We start from the raw sequence: 18,390 nt of genomic DNA, 5'->3' as shown, positions 1-18,390 counted from the left end.
TCAATAAGGTCCCACATAAGAGATTAGCGTGTAAAGTTAAGGCACATGGGATTGGAGGCAAGGTACTGACTTGGATAGAGAACTGGTTGGCAGACAGGAAGCAAAGAGTTGGAATAAACGGGTCTTTTTCCGAGTGGCAGGCAGTGACTAGTGGGGTACCGCAGGGATCGGTCCTAGGACCCCAGCTATTCACAATATATATTAATGATCTAGACGAGGGAACTAGATGTAATATCTCCAAGTTTGCAGACGACACAAAGCTGGGTGGGCGTGTGTGCTGTGAGGAGGATGCCGAGAAACTGCAGTATGATTTGGACAGGTTGGGTGATTGGGCAGATGCATGGCAGATGCAGTATAATGTGGATAAATGTGAGGTTATCCACTTTGGTGGCAAAAACAGTAAGGCAGATTATTATCTGACGGTAATAGATTGGGAGAAGAGGAAGTGCAACGAGACCTGGGTGTCCTTGTGCACCAGTTGCTGAAGGTATACATGCAGGTGCAGCAGGCGGTTAAGAAGGCAAATGGTATGTTGGCCTTTGTAGCGAGAGGGTTCAAGTACAGGAACAAGGATGTCTTGCTGCAGTTGTACAGGGCCTTGGTGAGACCACACCTCGAGTATTGTGTGCAGTTTTGGTCACCTTATCTGAGGAAGGATGTTCTTGCCATGGAGGGAGTGCAGCGAAGATTCACCAGACTGATACCTGGGATGGCAGGAATGACGTATGAGGAGAGATTGGGTCGATTGGGCTTATACTCGCTGGAGTTTAGAAGAATGAGAGGGGATCTCATTGAAACTTATAAAATTCTAACAGGATTAGACAGACTAGATGCAGGAAGGATGTTCCCGATGGCCGGGGAGTCCAGAACCAGGGGTCACAGTCTAAGGATAAGGGGTAAGCTATTTAGGACAGAGATGAGGAGGAATTTCTTCACCCAGAGAGTGGTGAACCTGTGGAATTCTCTACCACAGAAGGCAGTTGAGGCCAATTCATTAAATATATTTAAGAAGGAGTTAGATATATTTCTTAAGGCTAAAGGGATTAAGGGATATGGGGAGAAGGCAGGGACAGGGTACTGAGTTTGGATGATCAGCCATGATCTCATTGAATGGCGGAGCAGGCTCGAGGGGCCGAATGGCCTACTCCTGCTCCTATCTTCTATGTTTCTATGTTTCACTTGCAGCTTGCGGAATCTGTGCTGAAAATGGACTGAGCAACAGCTTCTGCCTGAGGAAAGTGATCATCTGTCAGGTGGGAGCTTTTACTGTACATTTGATGCTGTCAAGTAATCAGCTGGAGCAATGGCAATGGAACTCCTGCCTCAGGTTGACAGACGTAGTTCCCGAGCTGCGTGATTCCCGTGGCCATGTAGGGAAATTTAAAATGTAGGGGGAAAAAGGCTCTTAAGTGTGTGTAAGCTACCTGATAATGATTTCAATTGGGTCGCCTGCCGCTGCCGGTCAGGTTTCCTGGGGGAAAGGCGCTGTCAAAAATAACTTTCCCACTCGACCTGCCAACGATGGCGCCCTCTACCACCCTGGAAAATTCGGGCCAATGTATCTCTTATGTCTTTCATCATTTCATTCAGGTTTTTACTTGAAAGCATCAGACTCCCTCAAAAACTTGGATTTGGACTCGATAATTTTACCTAGAGCTATGACTCATTTACGTGAAAGCATATCCTACAGTCTGAGCATGTGCAGTGTACTCAATTTCTTATCGGCATCAGTAGCAGTTTATCAGTCCAACTGTAATATGCTTCTCTTTAGCCTCCAATGGTATCTATTTGGTGCTTGTTCAGAAGTATTTGAAGAAATACGAGAGAAAAAATTCAAAAGCTTTACTCAGGTAAGGACAACATTTCCAAGATCCTGACCCCACAGCAGGGCCTTGCATGGGCAGCCCATTGGAAGACCACGAATGCAGTGCCCATGATTTACTAATAAGCCAGCCAAAGCATGCAAGGTGTCACTGGTGATGCAGGATCTCATAAAGGTTTGCCCACTTCTGTAATAAATGATTGTTTTGAATTCTAAATGTAAACGAAGCAAGCATAGGTATGTGATTTCTCCATCTGGCTCTCTTGCTCTGTGTCACTCACAGCTCGGTTCTCAAAAAAAAGAAACGCTTAATTTTTTTAATGTGAAACTACGTAAATAAAGCTGCTAAAATTAATTCCCCAGCTGGATTTCAAATCATTTGGAATAACAAAGGAACTCAGAAATCCTGTTACAGCTGATGCAATAAGAGGTTAATACTGATACATGCCTGGAATGTCTTCATGTGCTATAACTAGGCCAACTAGGGAATGGCCTAGTTTTAGCCTATCTAGGGAATAACAGACATAGGGGTAGATCTTGACTTTGTGCGATAGTGTAAATCAGGTGTTGCCTATTGACTTCAATGGAAATAAAAATCAGCAGAGATGTAAAATGGGCTGCTGACTCACTACAGGTAGACTATCCTTTATCCGAAAACCTCGGGACCAGCCGTGTTTCGGTTTTCGGAAAATTTCGGATTTCGGAAGGTATTTTATAAGACTGGGAAATTTGTCGGGGGTGGGTCGGCGGGGGGGGTCGGGGGTGGGGGTCGTCGGGGTCGGCGGTGGGGGTCGGCGGGGGTCGGGGTCGGCGGGGGGGTCGGCGGGAGTCGGGGTCGGCGGGGGGGGCGGCGGGGGGCGGGGTCGGCGGGGGTCGGGGTCGTGCGCACGACTTACGCTGACCCTCTGCTCAGCGTAAGTCGTGCGCCACTCTGGTCATGTCGTGCGCACGACTTACGCTGAACGAAAAAACCTTCGGTTTTTAGAGGGTTTCGGTTTTCGGAAGTTCGGATAAAAGGTAGTCTACCTGTATTACCCTTTTTACTCTATCGCACAAAGTCAAGATCTACCCCATAGAGTGATGGTTCTGGAAAACATAGCAACTACAGGCCCAAGCTGCTGAGAGAGGTTGAGTCCATCAACTATATACATTAATGAAGATATTTAAAGACACAAAAGACAAGCTTATAGGTAAGTTTAGTCACATTATTGTGAAAGATGTATTTTTTATATTTCATGCCTATTATAAGTTGATTGCTGGCTGAGGGGAAAAATGGTAAAGAAAATGTTTTCATCGTGGTTGGAGCAATTTGATAGTTGTGCCTTTTCTAAGTAATTTGTATATAACTGAATTACAATAAATCTGAATCAATGAATAAATTTGCACATAAAATAGCTAGAACATTTTCACTGAGCTCAAATAATTTAACTGGAAGAATTTAAATATGAGCAAACTTACACTGCGATAATTTGATTGTAAGAAGATTGCAAACAGTAAGTGTAATGCTGAGTTGTTAAAGGAAGAGTGGCGAAATCACACACTAACCATAGCATTTTCATGATATAGATAGATGGGAGCTATTCTGCTTCTGCTCACCAGGCAGACACCTAGGGGTCGATTTTAACTCAAGTGCGGGCTATTGTCGTGTTCCCCGAATTTCATGTTTCCCACACGAATCTAAATGGATGTGGGAGATTGATGCAATTTTAACTCAATTGGCCAATTGATTTCCAACGTGTGGGAAGCCTTTGCAAAGGGGTTTTTCATGACTGAAAGTCCCCTCCGATGACGTCATCATTGCTGCTGCATTTAAGGTCCACAGCAAGCCTTGCTTCTTCTGCAGACTGCCAAGCTTTCTCCATTTGATGGCACAGGAACCTGCAGGAACAATGGCTAGCGGGAGGCCAAGAGCAGCTCCTAAGTTTGATGAGACAGCACTACAGGCATTGGTGGATGGGGCTAGGGCCCACAGGGAGATCCTGTTCCCTTCCTCAGGGAGGAAGAGGCCTCCCAGTCAGACCAAGGCTGTGTGGATACAGGTGGCTGGGGAGGTCAACTCCTTGGGGGTCACACGGGGCACCTGGATGCAGTGCAGGAAAAGATTTCATGACCTCCAACGCACTGGAAAAGTAAGTATGAAGTTCCCATCACCCTCAATCTGATCCCCATTGCCTTTCCTCACCAGCACTCAGCTTTAGCAATCTCTTCCTCCACATCCCACTTGACACTCACATCCATGCACCCTTACCCATTCCCTCTCTCTCTATGCTCACAATCACATAACTATTTCACCATGCAGCCCTCACACTCCCTCTCACTCTGATGCTTTGAACATAACTGACAACACACAGGGAGGGCCCTTGGTCTTGTAACCTCACTCCATCTTTGTCTCCTTCTAAGTATCTATGCTATGCAATCTCTACACACACTCCTTCATTCTCACTCAACCTCCACTTGTCTCCCTCATTGCAGGAAAAGAGAGCTCACAATAAAAGGGAAAGAGCCAGGACAGGAGGAAGCCCACCATCAGTAGCCCAGCTCACCCCCTGGGAGGAAGCCGTCCTGGAAATTGTCGGGGTTGAAAAAGATGCGCAAGTTGGGGACGGACAGACGGGTGCATCACAGCAAGCTGGTGACAGAATAGTTTTCCATCTCTATCATTGACATTGCATGAGTCGCTGATAATGATTCTGAAGCTATAACAGATGGACTTATCATCATCTGCAATATGCAATGTGCATGTAATCTTGACCTCACATCTCTAACTCTTTCCTTTACTCCCCCACAGGACCATCGAGAGCCCCCATCCCCACTGTCCAGGAGGAAGAGCCTGAGCTTCCACACTCCTCAGAGGAATCTGCAACCTCCGAGGGTGCAGCGTCAGCAGAAATAAGCGCACCCAGCACCGGCACAGACACTCACACCTCGGTGGGACCTTCGGGACATAGAGTAGTGTTGTCACCTGGTGTAGCACAGCTCACAAGTGAGCATCAGCAGATTGTGGAGACAGGGACAGCAGTGGAGAGTCCTCGTCGGAGGGCGCAGGACTCTGCCAGCTCGGCTCAGCTGCATGTCGACCCTCTGCCTCTGGGTCCATCCATAAGATCAGAGGTGATGGAACTCCATGCACAGATGCAGGAGTCTCTGGCAGGTTTTGTCTCTAGGGTCGCTGTGAGTGTGGAGCGAATGGAGGAGTCCATAGCGAACATGAGCAGAGCCTTTGTGGAGTCATTGGCGCATGAACGCATCAACACGGAAAGGCTGGCTACGGTAGAGAGGAGGGCTACGGCCATGGAGGAGGTTAGTCGCCAGGGTATGGAAAACATGGTGAGTGTTCAGAATAGAATGACATCTCTTGAGGAGCGATGGGCATCTATTGAACATAGAAACCAGACCTTCATGGAAGTCCTTCTGAGTAGGACTGCCATTGCAGATACGGGTCCCCATGGCCCCCCTGATGTGCAGCAAGGTGCTCTCCAGCCACTTGCAGGTGCGGAGGGGGAACTGACCCATGAGAGGGAGGTTGGTGGCAGACCTCAAGGAAGTGGGGGTTCCTCTCCAAGCGCTCACACTTCCATGCCACTGCAGAGCCCTCGGTCAGAGCCCCACCGGAGTCCACACCCAAGTGAGATAGACGTCTCAACCCCTGCACAGCCGCAGGAGCAGCAGACTGTTGACGAGCCCTCACAGGCTCGCCACCCCAGAGGACGCACGCCAAAGGTGTCGAGACAGGAGCAGCAGGAAAGTGAGCAAGGGGCCTCCACATCTGCTGAAGCCACAGGGGAACCACTACGTAGGAGCACGCGTAAGAGGAAAATAAAGCACAAGTAGTCACAAGAGTAGTCACTTGGGTGAAATTTTATGTATTGTTAAAAAAAGCCATCAGATGAATTCTGTCAATAAAAAGTCTGATGGCTACTGCTGTGTTTGGGGCGTGTGTCATTTCGCGAATGGGACTTTCACATTGAGGGCTTAGGATTACTTGCAATTGTCAGTATGCTGGACAAATAGCTAGGAATCCGCAGGGGCTTGGCCATTGTCGATGCTCAGGTAAGAAGCTGCGAGGCAAAAGTGCTTGATTGGCTAGGCTAAGCAAATCTGGCCAGGATGAGTGCGTTCCTTGCATCCCGGGCAGCAATGTTCTGGTGTAATGCTGCCGCTGGTTGTTGGTCCTCTGCAGGATGGTCGTTTTCACCCTCCTCCTCCTCATCATCTGAGGAGGGTATGTGAGGAGCCCCTTGGTCCTCAGGAATCTGCAAGCCACGACGCTGTGCCATGTTGTGAAGTGCACAGCAAACCACGACGATTCTGGAGACCCTGATCTATCCAGGCATCTGAAGCGCATCTTCAGCAAACCGATGGTTTGCTCGATAATGGATCTGGTGGAAATGTGGCTGGAGTTGTAGCGCTCCTCAGCTTCGTTGGCTGGCCTCCTCAACTGCGTCATTAGCCAAGTCCTCAGGGGATAGCCCTTGTCTCCAAGTATCCATCTGTGAAGTTGGTCTGGTGGCCTGAATAGCGGAGGCACACTAGACTGGCGCAGTATGAAGGAGTCATGGCAACTGCCAGGGTACATGGCACAAACATGCAAAATCTCCTTCTTGTGGTCACACACCAGCTGAACGTTAAGGGAGTGGAAGCCCTTGCGGTTGACAAAAATAACTGGATTGCGATGGGGTGCCCTAAGGGCCACATGTGTGCAGTCAAAGACGCCCTGCACCCTTGGAAAGTCTGCCAGATAAGCTAATCCAACCGCTCACGCCGTCACACTTGCGCGATCCTTGGTGAAATGGATGTGATTGTGCGCGAGGGCAAAGAGGGCATCGGTTACCTGCGTGATGCAAGTGTGTGCGGCCGCCTGGGAAATTCCACTGATGTCTGCTGCTGATCCCTGGAAGGAGCCTGAGGCAAAAAAGTTGAGTGCGGTGGTGACTTTGATGGCCACTGGTAAGGAGTGTCCACCTGGTCCTCTGGGCAGCAGGTCTTGCTGTAGCATTGCACAGATGTCAGTCACTACCTCTCGCGAAAGTTGAAGCCGCCTTTGGCACTGCTGCTCAGTCATGTTGAGGTAGCTGGCCCTGTGTCTGTAGATGTTTGGGGGGTATCTCCTGCGCCGACGGGCTTCCAGGCGCTGGCCCCTTCTGGCCTGTGCAGCTTCAGGTGGGTGAGCAGCAGCCTGGCACTCCTGCTGCTGCTGCTGTTGCTGGTGCTGCTGTTGTTCCTGGTTCTGCTGCTGCCGCGCCTGGTGCTCGACCTCCTCTAATGCCCAGGAGGGAAGGAAATAAATGGCTCCCATGCTTCTGGCATATGCCTCCGTTGAGGAAGCGCTGAGTGAAGGTGGCGAGAGGGGTTTCCCAGGAGTTCACACTGGAGATGTGTGTGAGGCTCCAACCTTCCACAGGTGTGGTTAAGCCTGGTAAAAGTTGCCCCAGGCCTGAGACAACAAAGTTCTGCCACCTGCAAATGATGGCTGATTAAATCTCCTCTTTAATGGTTGACCTGCAGCTGATAGTCAGCAAGCCAATAGTGCTCCCTCCAGGTTTCAGTCGTGATTCCCACCAGGCGTGTTTTACGTGGGAAAAGGGTTAAAATTGCAAGGGACTGTTAAAATGGGATTATAGAGGCCATTTAGTGGTGATTAAGGGCCTTAAAAAACAGTCCCGCCTGTTGGATGCGGGACGGATTCGGGACCATCAGGCACGCCTGAGTAAAAATGGCTCGGAGTCGGGAATCAGGCGGGCCCACCCACCCACCAGTTTTTGCGATTTTAACCCCCCGCATGCCTCCAAGCCCGCCTCCACGGCTCAGTTAAAATCGACCCCCTAATATCAGGAAATTTCACATCTTCAGCCAATGATTTTCAGTCCATCAATTTTAATGGAAGGAAAATCATGAGGCACGCAATTTTGCGATGGGTGTTTCTGGCATGCACCAAGAACAGCGAAACAGAGAGTCTCCCCAACGTGCAATGTTTTAGCAGTCCTCAAGTTCATAATTCCTGCAATATCAACTTGAATTTTCTAGTCAAACACTAACTTAGAAAAGATACAAAACATTTCTTTCAAATGTTAGAGCTGTTGGATCATGCTAAAACCTGGATATGAAGCTAACCAAAATTAAGCTAAACAAAATGTTAATATTTTTCTAACTCTTCATGGTTCATCTAAGATATTATGACTGCAATCAGTCTCAGCTATGCATATACTACAACAATTAGTTGCAATAGCCTGCACCAATTAAAAAAGATTTAAATAAATACACACACATCTACAAGGATGCATTTACAATACAATGGTGGTGTTGATGCAAAGTAGTTTCTCTAAATCCAGACTCCTGGCCTGGAATCAGGTCTAGCCCTAACTCTGTATTTGCACTAGAAAATGTTAATATCAGTGCAAAGCAAAACTACTTTGCACCAGTGCAACAGTTATAGGGATGCTGCGCCACCAGCCGGATTTCACATTCAGTGGGATCAAAAATCACTGACATACTGCCCCCATTTCCCATCTACTGAAATTAATAGAGGTAAAACAGGGCCGTGCACCTGCAATTTTCCAATCCACACCAGCTGCATGAGAGGCCCAGCTGTGGTATTGGAGCTCAGAAAATTTACCCCATATAGTGTAAACACACCCCAATAAAATTTGAAGTCCAATATCCTTCTACAGGTAGACTACCCTTTATCCAGACTTCCGAAAACCGAAACCCTCTAAAAACCGAAGGTTTTTTCGGTCAGCGTAAGTCGTGCGCACGACATGACCAGAGTGGCGCACGACTTACAGGCCTAGCCGGATAAGGGATAGTGTAGCATTTTTCCGCACTTCTGAAAACCGAAATCGCTCAGCGTAAGTGTACCAGCCTTTATCTGCACATCCGAAACCAGAAAACCTCTGAAAGCCAAAAGTGGAGCAAAGCATGACTTCTGAAAACCGAAATGCGCACGACCACGACCCCCGCCGACCCCCACCCCCGACCCCCCCGGCCGAACCCGACCCCCACCGACCCCCGACCCCCCCGACCCCCGACCCCCCCGCCGTACCCCACCCCCGCCGAACCCCACCCAATTTCGGATAAGAGATAGTGTACCATCCTTTATCCGCACATCCGAAACCAGAAAACCTCTGAAAGCCGAAAGTGGCGCAAAGCATGACCCGACGCTGCCGATGCTTGACCCACGCAGGTGTTATGCTGCTCTGTGTGATATTTGCTGCTCTCTTAGATATTTGCTGCTATTTGCTGCTCTCTTAGATATTTGCTGCTCTCTTAGATATTTGCTGCTCTCTTAGATATTTGCTGGCTTTTAACAATTTGTGAAAATGCTAAAAAGAGCTGCAGATACCCCAATGGGTAACAGTGAGAAGCAGAGAAGGAAGCATCGCTCATTATCGATATCGCAGAAAGTGGAGTTATTGCAGAAGCTTGATCGTGGTGTGTCTGTGCGACATCTTACTGAAGAATATGGTGTGGGAAGTACCACCGTATATGACTTAAAGAAACAGAAAGACAAGTTGTTGAAATTTTACACTGACAGTGATGACCATAAACTAATGAAAATTAGGAAAACATTGCATAGGGCAAAAAATGAAGATCTTGACCGTGTGCTGATTGAGTGGATTCGACAACGCAGAGGTGAACGTGTGCCACTGACTGGTTTGATGGTCATGAAGCAAGCTAGAATATACCATGAAGAACTGAACATTGAAGTTGAGTGTGAATATTCAGAAGGTTGGCTGCATAAATTTAAGAAGCGTCATGGTATAAGATATCTGAAAATCTGTGGTGAAAAAGCTTCTGCTGATCATGAAGCAGCTGAAAATTACATAGATGAGTTTGCAAAAATAATATCGGATGAGAACCTCGGTCCTGAACAAATTTACAATGCTGATGAAACAGCTCTGTTCTGGCGCTACGTTCCTAGAAAAACATTAGCAACGGCTGATGAGAGTGCACCAGCAGGTTTTAAGGATGCTAAGGACAGGTTGACTGTTCTTGGGTGTGCCAATGCTGCAGGCACACACAAGTTAAAGTTGGTAGTGATTGGAAAAAGCCAACATCCGAGATGTTTGAAAGGTGTATGCAATTTACCTGTGCATTATTATGCGAGCAGGAAAGCATGGGTAACCAGAGGAATATTTTCTCACTGGTTCAATAACCACTTCGTACCAGCGACACGAGCTCATTGCAGGCAAGTTGGACTGGAAGAAAACTGCAAAATTTTATTGTTCCTGGACAACTGCTCCGCACATCCCCCTCCTGAACTTCTTGTGAAAAGTTATGTTTTCGGCATTAACTTTCCCCCTAATGTGACATCTTTAATACAGCCTTGTGACCAAGGAATTTTACGCTCCATGAAGAGCAAGTATAAAGACGTTTTTTTGAACTCTATGCTTGATGCAATCAACAGAGGCGAAGGAATCCAAAGCTTCCTGAAAGAATTCAATGTTAAGGATGCCATTTATGCAGTTGCTAATGCTTGGAACGATGTTGACAAACCAACACTAACAAATGCTTGGCACAGACTTTGGCCTTCAACGATGTTTCATGAAGATGGACCTGCAGATGACGAGTTTGAAGGATTTCCTGTCAGTCAGGAGAAGATGATGATATCAAACCTCCTCACTTACGCCAAAGGTTTATCATCCGAAAGTGTAAATACGTTAGAGGAAGCTGACATCGAAGAAGTGCTGAACATTGACAATGATGCACCTGTTGTGAATTCATTGAGTGATGGGGAAATTGCTGAAATGGTGTTAAATAAAGACAAGCATGAGGACAGTAGTGATGATGATGATGACATTGTGAACACAGGTGAAAAAATCCCCATAGACGATATGGTGACAATGTGTGATCAGTTAATTGCTGGCCTTGAAAAACGTGCATTTATCAGTGAGCAAGAGATTATGCAAGTTTACTCAATTAAAGAGAGACTGCTTAGACAGAAACCAATGTTAATGAGACAGATGACACTGGAAGAAGTCTTTAAAAAGGCCGTCTGTCGTAGTCATGCTTCATCACTTGAGAATCCTGTTCCTGGCCCATCTTCAGATGTCCAACTCCAACCTGATGACAATGATGCCAACACTGATGTACCCTCTTCTCCAAGATCCTCAAGCCAGATGTAATGCTGCTTCATCACTTGAGAATCCTGTTCCTGGCCCATCTTCAGATGTCCAACTCCAACCTGATGACAATGATGCCAACACTGATGTACCCTCTTCTCCAAGATCCTCAAGCCAGATGTAATGCTGCTTCATCACTTGAGAATCCTGTTCCTGGCCCATCTTCAGATGTCCAACTCCAACCTGATGACAATGATGCCAACACTGATGTACCCTCTTCTCCAATCCTCAAGCCAGATGTAATGCTGCTTCATCACTTGAGAATCCTGTTCCTGGCCCATCTTCAGATGTCCAACTCCAACCTGATGACGACGATGACAACACTGATGTACCATCTTCTCCAAGATCCTCAAGCCAGATGTAATGTACCTTTATTGCATGTTTATGTACAGGTATTTAGCTTAGTTTGTACCTGTACATGTTTGAAGTTTTACTGAATGTTTTCCTTACAAATAAACTGTACTACAGTATTTATCCCTGTAACTACAGTATTTATAGTCGTTATTTTCGGATAAGGGATAGTGTATCCTTTATCCGCACTCCCGAAAACCGAATTACCTCTGAAAACCGAAGTGTTTTCGCGCACCTTCCGAAATCCGAAATTTTCCTAAAACCGAAACACGGCTGGTCCCGAGGTTTTCGGATAAAGGATAGTCTACCTGTATTATCAAAAACTCATTACTATACTTTCTTTAAAAAAATGAATATCTATATATACCTCATGAAGCAATGTTTGTCCATACTTGTCTGTAGTGTTAACTTTAGCTCCTTTTAGTAACAACTTCTGTACCACTTCCAGATTTACCTAGAAAAAAAATCATTTTTTTCCTTCAAATTTCAGTACAATTTTTACAAAGGGAACTAGACATTTTTTAAAGTACTTGACTGCTGTTTATTACGAGTGAAGTAATTGAGTTATATGCCATAATGAGATTCTTAAAGAAAATTGGGTGGGGGAGATTGCCTGACCATTATGGCGCTAACTTGATAGCCTAATGGGTCAGCAACTTCATCCAGTGTGTAGCTGAGCCATACAGGCCAAGGTCCCAGGAGCCAAGCTCACTCTGTGTTTGTTTCACTGATCTCAGTCAGGACAATAAGAGAACTACAATTGGTCTTAGCACCTCTGTATTAGTGAATGAAATGTGGGCTGGAGTTCCCACTCCTGATCACTATCCAGCAACACCTGCTAGAAGGAGATGTGCATGGACATCACCCTTTTCCACCCTTTTCCTCTATTCTTCTTGCTCTTCCTGCCTGGTTGTCCCGTGTCTTCTCTCATTATTTCCCTTTGCTTCACCCCCTCCCCTCATTGTTGCTCTCACCATTTCCCTCTTCCTTTTACGGTTACCTCCTCTCCCCTCATCGATTTCCTATTCCTTGTTATTTCTCCTTCCCAGCTTAGCCTTCCTCTTTTATGACCTTTTGCCACAATACCTCACAGAACTCTTTGTCTGCTCTCTGCCAGTGGGAAACCAGTTGATTGGTTGTTAAACCATTCACTGTGCAGATTTAATAGATCATTTTAAAATTCTGAAGGGCTTTAATAGAGTGTATAGGGAAAGACTATTTACCCTGATTGAGAAATCATTGACAAAGGGTCATCAGTTTAAAATTGTAACTAAGAGTGAGGAGAAATTTCTTTATGCAGAATGTTTCTGGAGCATGGAATGTTTTGCAACAGCCAGTGGTTGAGGCAGACATCATTGCACCTTTTAAGGGAAAATTGGAAACATATTTGAAGCAGGAGATGATACAGAGTTCACTATGGGACGACAGCAAGGTAGTGGGATTAGTTTTGGATTGTTCTAGCAAAGATCCAGTACAGATACGATGGGCTGAATGGCCTCCTTCTGTGCTGTAAACTCCTATGGTTCTGTGAGCCTCATTGTGTTTTCTTTCAAAACCCGTGTGGGTGTTCCAGACTGGTGTCAATAGCTACGGCAGTAAGAAGTATCCCTGGCCCCGCCAGCACCCATTTATCCATTCATCCTGTTCAAATTGTTGTGGCCCTGTGAACTGTCGCAAGATGAAAGCTGCTAGGGGTGCCTACCTCAAAAAAATGTTCTTCTGCTGAACAGACAGCTCAGCGCAGAGTGCACAGAGACATACCCACTTAATTTTGCAGGCCCCAACTGCACCACTGCACAATTGTCCCTTATGTGGCAAAGGGAGATTTTTACACAATTATTTATCAATATATTTTAGTTGTGCTTACTTTACAACTGCTAGTAGAGGGAGCCTAAGAGCACTCTAGACTTTCCTCTGGTATGACATCATAAAATTCCATTCCAGAGATGTCACGAATGGGAAATAACAACAGAAAATGCTAGAAAAACTCAGCAGGCCAGGCAACATCCGTGGAGAGAAAATAGAGTCGACGTTTCGGGTCTAACCCTTTTTCAAAACTGGAAAGGAAATGAAATAGATCGAAAGGCAGGACTGGGAGAGAACAAAAGAAGTGATGAGACATTAAGAGGTTTCTGCATTACTTTCTGCAGTATTTTGCTATCGTACTAATGTCACAAATGGGAATGGTGTATTGTGAATTACACAATATGTCTGTCAGAATCCAGTAATTATAAAGAATGAGTCAAAGGAACAAAGGCACACTTAAGAGACACCAGACAGTGTACAGATATCTATCTGTTTTTATAATATGTACAATTTTGTGACAATTCAATGGAAAACACTTGTTCTTTCAGATTATATATTACATGCTAAATTATGTCTTTTCAATACCTTAACTTGTTGTCTATGATCAAGCATTCACTATAACACCAATATCAGATTTTTATCTTACCGTTGCATTTGGACGTTTCGATCTTGAAGCAGAAATGAAATGTTTGACCAGGGCTTCATTTAGTAAATATACTGAATCCTCTACTTCAGTAAACTTTTCAAGATCAAGATCAAATTCATCACCAGCAAAGTTTGCCCATTCTAAACCTGAAAAGGTGACAGGTTCAACTCCAGGAGCTTTCGGAAAAAAAATTAAAGTAAACTGTCGATACTGTACAATGGAATACTTACAAAACCTTAGACAGCAATAAGCACTACAAGATTACTTACATTCATCCCATATAACATGATTAAATGATCAGTTCCGATTTTATTTTCATTTATTCCCTTTTCAGGAACTGGACTTCCCTATGGTGAAGCCTATTGTAACAGCCATTAAAGGTATTGAAAGTTATCTACTTTATACTTGAACTAGCATAAGAAACTCCACGGTCTTTGCCATTGTCTCTTATCTGAATCCCCTACAGGGATGGGTAGCCAGGTATCAATTAACCCTTAGGGGGAAAAATTGGGTTGGTTTGCGCCTCTCGTTAGCGCCCCGTGGGCGCAAATCCCCTAGCGCCCGGGTGCGGCACTGCTAACGCCTTCGGCGAAATTCAGCAGGAGGTTAACAGCGGCAGTAGCCCACAGCGCCCCGCAGCGTTGCACTGCCGGCGATAACATCATCGGCGTGCGCAGCGCCCCGCTCGTGGCCTGGCCGCAAACTTGGGTTGCGCCCCCTGACCTATCACCGGATGATATGTCTGACAGATTCAGGGTGGCGTTTCTGCAGCCGCGGCGGCGCTACTTAAAGGACAGGTGTCAGACGGCCATTTTTTTGGGGCCGACTGCCAGCAACTGCCCCCTTCCCCTTTTTTCTTCGGGGTGCTGGCCGCGATCGCTCAGCCCAGCACTCCTCGAGTGCCCGACTGTTTTCACAGCACCCTGCTCCCTATTGCGCGCAGCACTAGGCCCCTCCCCTTTAATCAGGGGAGGGAGGCCTGAACTGACGCGGCGCTACGTGCCGACGTGCGTGGTGCTGTTGCACGCTTCCAGTAGTTTGGGGCACTACAACTGAATTTCAGGTGAAGGGGTGCTAATTGGTTAGCGCCCCAAAAGGGGCGACACCGAATTTTTCCCCCTTAAAGTTTACAAAGAGCTGCACAGCACAAGTAGAGAGGGATAAACAGGCAACCAGTATCAGTTTCATCATCCAGGACATTAATAAGTGAATTGAACCTGCAGATATAATGCTTGCAGTTTTACTCATGAGAGTTTGCATGGCCTGCGCAGAAATTCAAATTCCATAACCATGTAAACCGTAAGACTGGAATTAAAAAGCAAAAATCAACTATATGCTTCCTCACCTTTCTTCCAAGGGGGAGGGGGCAGCAATTCTCATGGAGCTGAGGAGCAGAGGACAGAAAGTGAAGAATATTGAGGCTGGAATGTAAATTTTGAGGTTGATAGGGAGTGGGGGAGGGGTTTGGAAAGCGGTCGGAAAACCCAGGAGAACAGGTTTCCTGCAGGCCCTGCCGAATGTAACATCATAGCCTGATTAGCATTTTAAAACCCTGATTTCTGCCCGCAGCCAGCCAGATGGAGAGGCTGGCTGGCTGGCGGGCGGGCAGGCCTGCGGCACCAGGCCACAGAGAGAAGGGAAGGAGGGATTGGGGGCCAGAGTGGGGAGGTCGGAAGGGGATCGAGGGCGGATGGTTGGAGGCGTCGGGGAGGCAGATCGGGGGCAGTGGGTCAGATGCCTCGGGGGAGATCGGAAGGGTCAGGTGGGAGGTGTTATGTTCATTAATAACTAGTCGTTTTTATTAAGAACAGCTAGCTTTTGCTAGACACTTTATTGAGCACATGTGGACTAGGTACAGTATCTGTAGAGGCCTCCATCTTGACTGCTACCTTCTGGGTAGCCTAGTGCATCCTGGGTAGCCCACTCTTATATACATACAGCACCACCTAGTGTACCATTCCAGAATGACAGGTTCCTGATCATTACATCCCCCTTTCTTTGAGGTTAAACAAAATCAGTATCAATCCATATCAATCAATAACAACATAAACATCTTCAACAGTCAATACATTTTCAATGTAGTTTTCTTTGTACTCAAAGATTAAGTCTATCAGGCTTTTTTACTTCACGTGTGGATCTTCTCAGCACAGGTAAGTCTGATGTGTTTTCATGAGAGCCTGTATGTGTATTTGTGTTAGATTGTTCTGGTGGTGAGTGACAAGATTCAGTTGCGGCATTGTCATCGATTTGCTCTTCGATAGTCTCTTGTGTTTTTAGGAGGGAACGGCGGTTCCTCCTGAGAATCTGTCCTTCCTCAGTTCTAACAGTGTATGATCTTGGTCCTACTTTCTCAAGAACTGTAGCTTTCCTGTTCCATGCATCTGGATCCTCAATCCTGACAACATCATCCCTTGTCAATGGTTTCAGAGTTTTGCATGACTTGTCATAGTATGATTTCTGTTTCAACTTTAACAGTTGAAGTCTCTGTCTCAGCTCCTTACTCTGCTTTTCTTTTGCACAGCAGGGTAGCATGGTACGCAACTTGCGACCCATTAGGAGTTCAGCAGGTAAAGAATCAGAGTCTAAAATGAGGTTCGGTAGCTCAGCAGGGCGAGATAAGGATCAGACTTGCTTTCTGTCGCTTTCTTCAGTAGCTGCTTGAGAACTTGAACACCTTTCTCTGCCTTACCATTCGACTGAGCATACAAAGGACTGGATGTGATGTGTTGAAAGTCATAATGTGCTGCAAACTGTTGCCACTCCTTACAGTTGAAGCACGGACCATTGTCGCTAACGGCAATCCTGGGAATTCCATGTCTGGCGAAGATGGATTTCACATGCATTATGACACTGCTTGCTGTGGTGCTTGAGAGCAGCGTCATCTCAGGATAGTTAGAATAGTAGTCAATCACTATTAGATAGTCTTTACCATTTAAATGAAAAAGGTCCATACCAACCTTTTGCCATGGTGCTGTTGGTATGTCAGCTACTATCATTGGTTCCTTTGCTTGTTTGTTTTGGTGTTTGACATGTCTCACATTTGCCTATCATGTTCTCAATGTCCTTATTTATGCCAGGCCAATAAACAGTGTCTTTTGCTCTCCTTTTGCATTTTTCAATTTCGAGGTGTCCCTCATGAATCCTTTTGAGCATGTCTTGACGTAGAGCCTGTGGAATGACTATTCTGTTCTGTTTTAGTAATAGTCCACTTGCGACACTCAATTCTGACCTTATGTGAAAATATTTTTGACAGGAACCTTTTGGCCAACCATGATGAATGTTCTCTATTACTGTTTGTAATACTGTATCTTTTACTGTTTCTTCTGCTATTTGCTTTGATTTTGTGTCTGACACGGGCAGCGCAGCAGTGACCATACTCACATGAACATCCACATCTTCTTCAGTAGAGCTCACATGACTCATTGTGGGTGCTCGGGATAGTGCATCTGCTAACACTATGTATTTGCCTGGTGTGTAGATCAGTTCAAAGTCATATCTTTGCAGCTTCATCATGAGTCGTTGAATCCTTGGAGACATCTCATTCAGGTTCTTTTTTATGATGGCAACCAGTGGGCTGTGGTCTGTCTCAACTGTGAAGGTGGGAAGTCCATATATGTAGCCATGAAACTTTTCTAGTCCAACTACCAAGCCTAGACATTCCTTTTCAATCTGGGCGTATCGACACTCAGTATCAGTCATAGACCTGGAGGCATAGGCAACAGGCTTCCAATCTTCACCCTCTGCTTGTAGCAAGACTGCGCCTAGGCCATGCTTTGATGCATCCGTTGACACTTTGATTCTCTTTGTCGGGTCAAAGAAAGTGAGTACAGGTGTGGTTGTCAGCACTGTTTTGAGGTTCATCCACTCTTGTTCATGTCTTTCTGTCCATGCGAACTCATTTGTTTTATGTAACAGGTCTCGCAGACAGGCTATCTTGGCTGACAAGTTAGGAATGAACTTTCCAATGAAGTTTATCATCCCCATGATGCGTAGCACTCCTTTTTTGTCAGTGGGTCGGGGCATTTTGAGTATGGCGTTTACTTTTTCCATATCTGGCTCTATTCCTTTACCAGATAGATTATCTCCTAGGAAAGTGACTTCCTGGACGCCAAACTGACACTTGGCTTTGTTGAGCTTCAGTCCATTCCGGCGTATGCTCTGTAGCACTTTAGTCAGTCTCTCATTGTGTTCTTTCAGTGTGGAGCCCCAGATGATGATGTCATCAACATAGACCCGAACTCCTTCCAGACCTTCAATTATGTGTTCCATCGCGCTATGAAAGATTTCAGATGCAGATATTATCCCGAAAGGCATTCTGAGGAAACAATACCTGCCAAATGGTGTGTTGAAGGTACAGTACTTGGTGCTCTCTTCATCCAGTTTTAGTTGCCAAAATCCTTGTGAGGTATCTAGCTTTGTAAAGTATCTGGCACCTGACATTTCACAGAATCACAGAAACCCCACAATGCAGATAGAGGCCATTTCGGCCCATCGAGCCTGCACCGACACATATCCCACCCGATCCCTGTAACCCCTACACCAACCCCACCCTATCCCCGTAACCCCACGTATTTAATCCCCCTAACATTAAGGGTCAATTTATCATAGCCAATCAACCTAACCCGCACATCTTTGGACTTTTCACT

At 46.0% G+C, this 18,390-nt stretch overlaps 1 protein-coding gene across 2 annotated transcripts in view; it reads right to left on the bottom strand.

Annotated features, from left to right (window-relative positions):
- Positions 1-18,390, bottom strand: part of LOC147115216 (uncharacterized) — a 122,418-nt gene that overhangs the window by 61,570 nt on the left and 42,458 nt on the right. For both annotated transcript variants that reach the window (XM_085993589.1, XM_085993590.1), the window contains exons 3-4: positions 13,745-13,920; positions 11,660-11,746 (exon numbers count right to left, since the gene is read on the bottom strand). In XM_085993589.1, the coding sequence (XP_085849715.1) occupies positions 11,660-11,746; positions 13,745-13,920 (263 nt within the window). The remainder of the gene's footprint in view (positions 1-11,659; positions 11,747-13,744; positions 13,921-18,390) is intronic.

This window comes from Somniosus microcephalus, chromosome 7 (assembly GCF_052327205.1).
Source record: "Somniosus microcephalus isolate GS21.2 chromosome 7, FLI_Smic_1.0, whole genome shotgun sequence".
Taxonomy (NCBI): domain Eukaryota; kingdom Metazoa; phylum Chordata; class Chondrichthyes; order Squaliformes; family Somniosidae; genus Somniosus; species Somniosus microcephalus.
The sequence above is the reverse complement of the archived record's forward strand: the minus strand, read 5'-3'. Positions and strand labels throughout refer to the sequence as shown.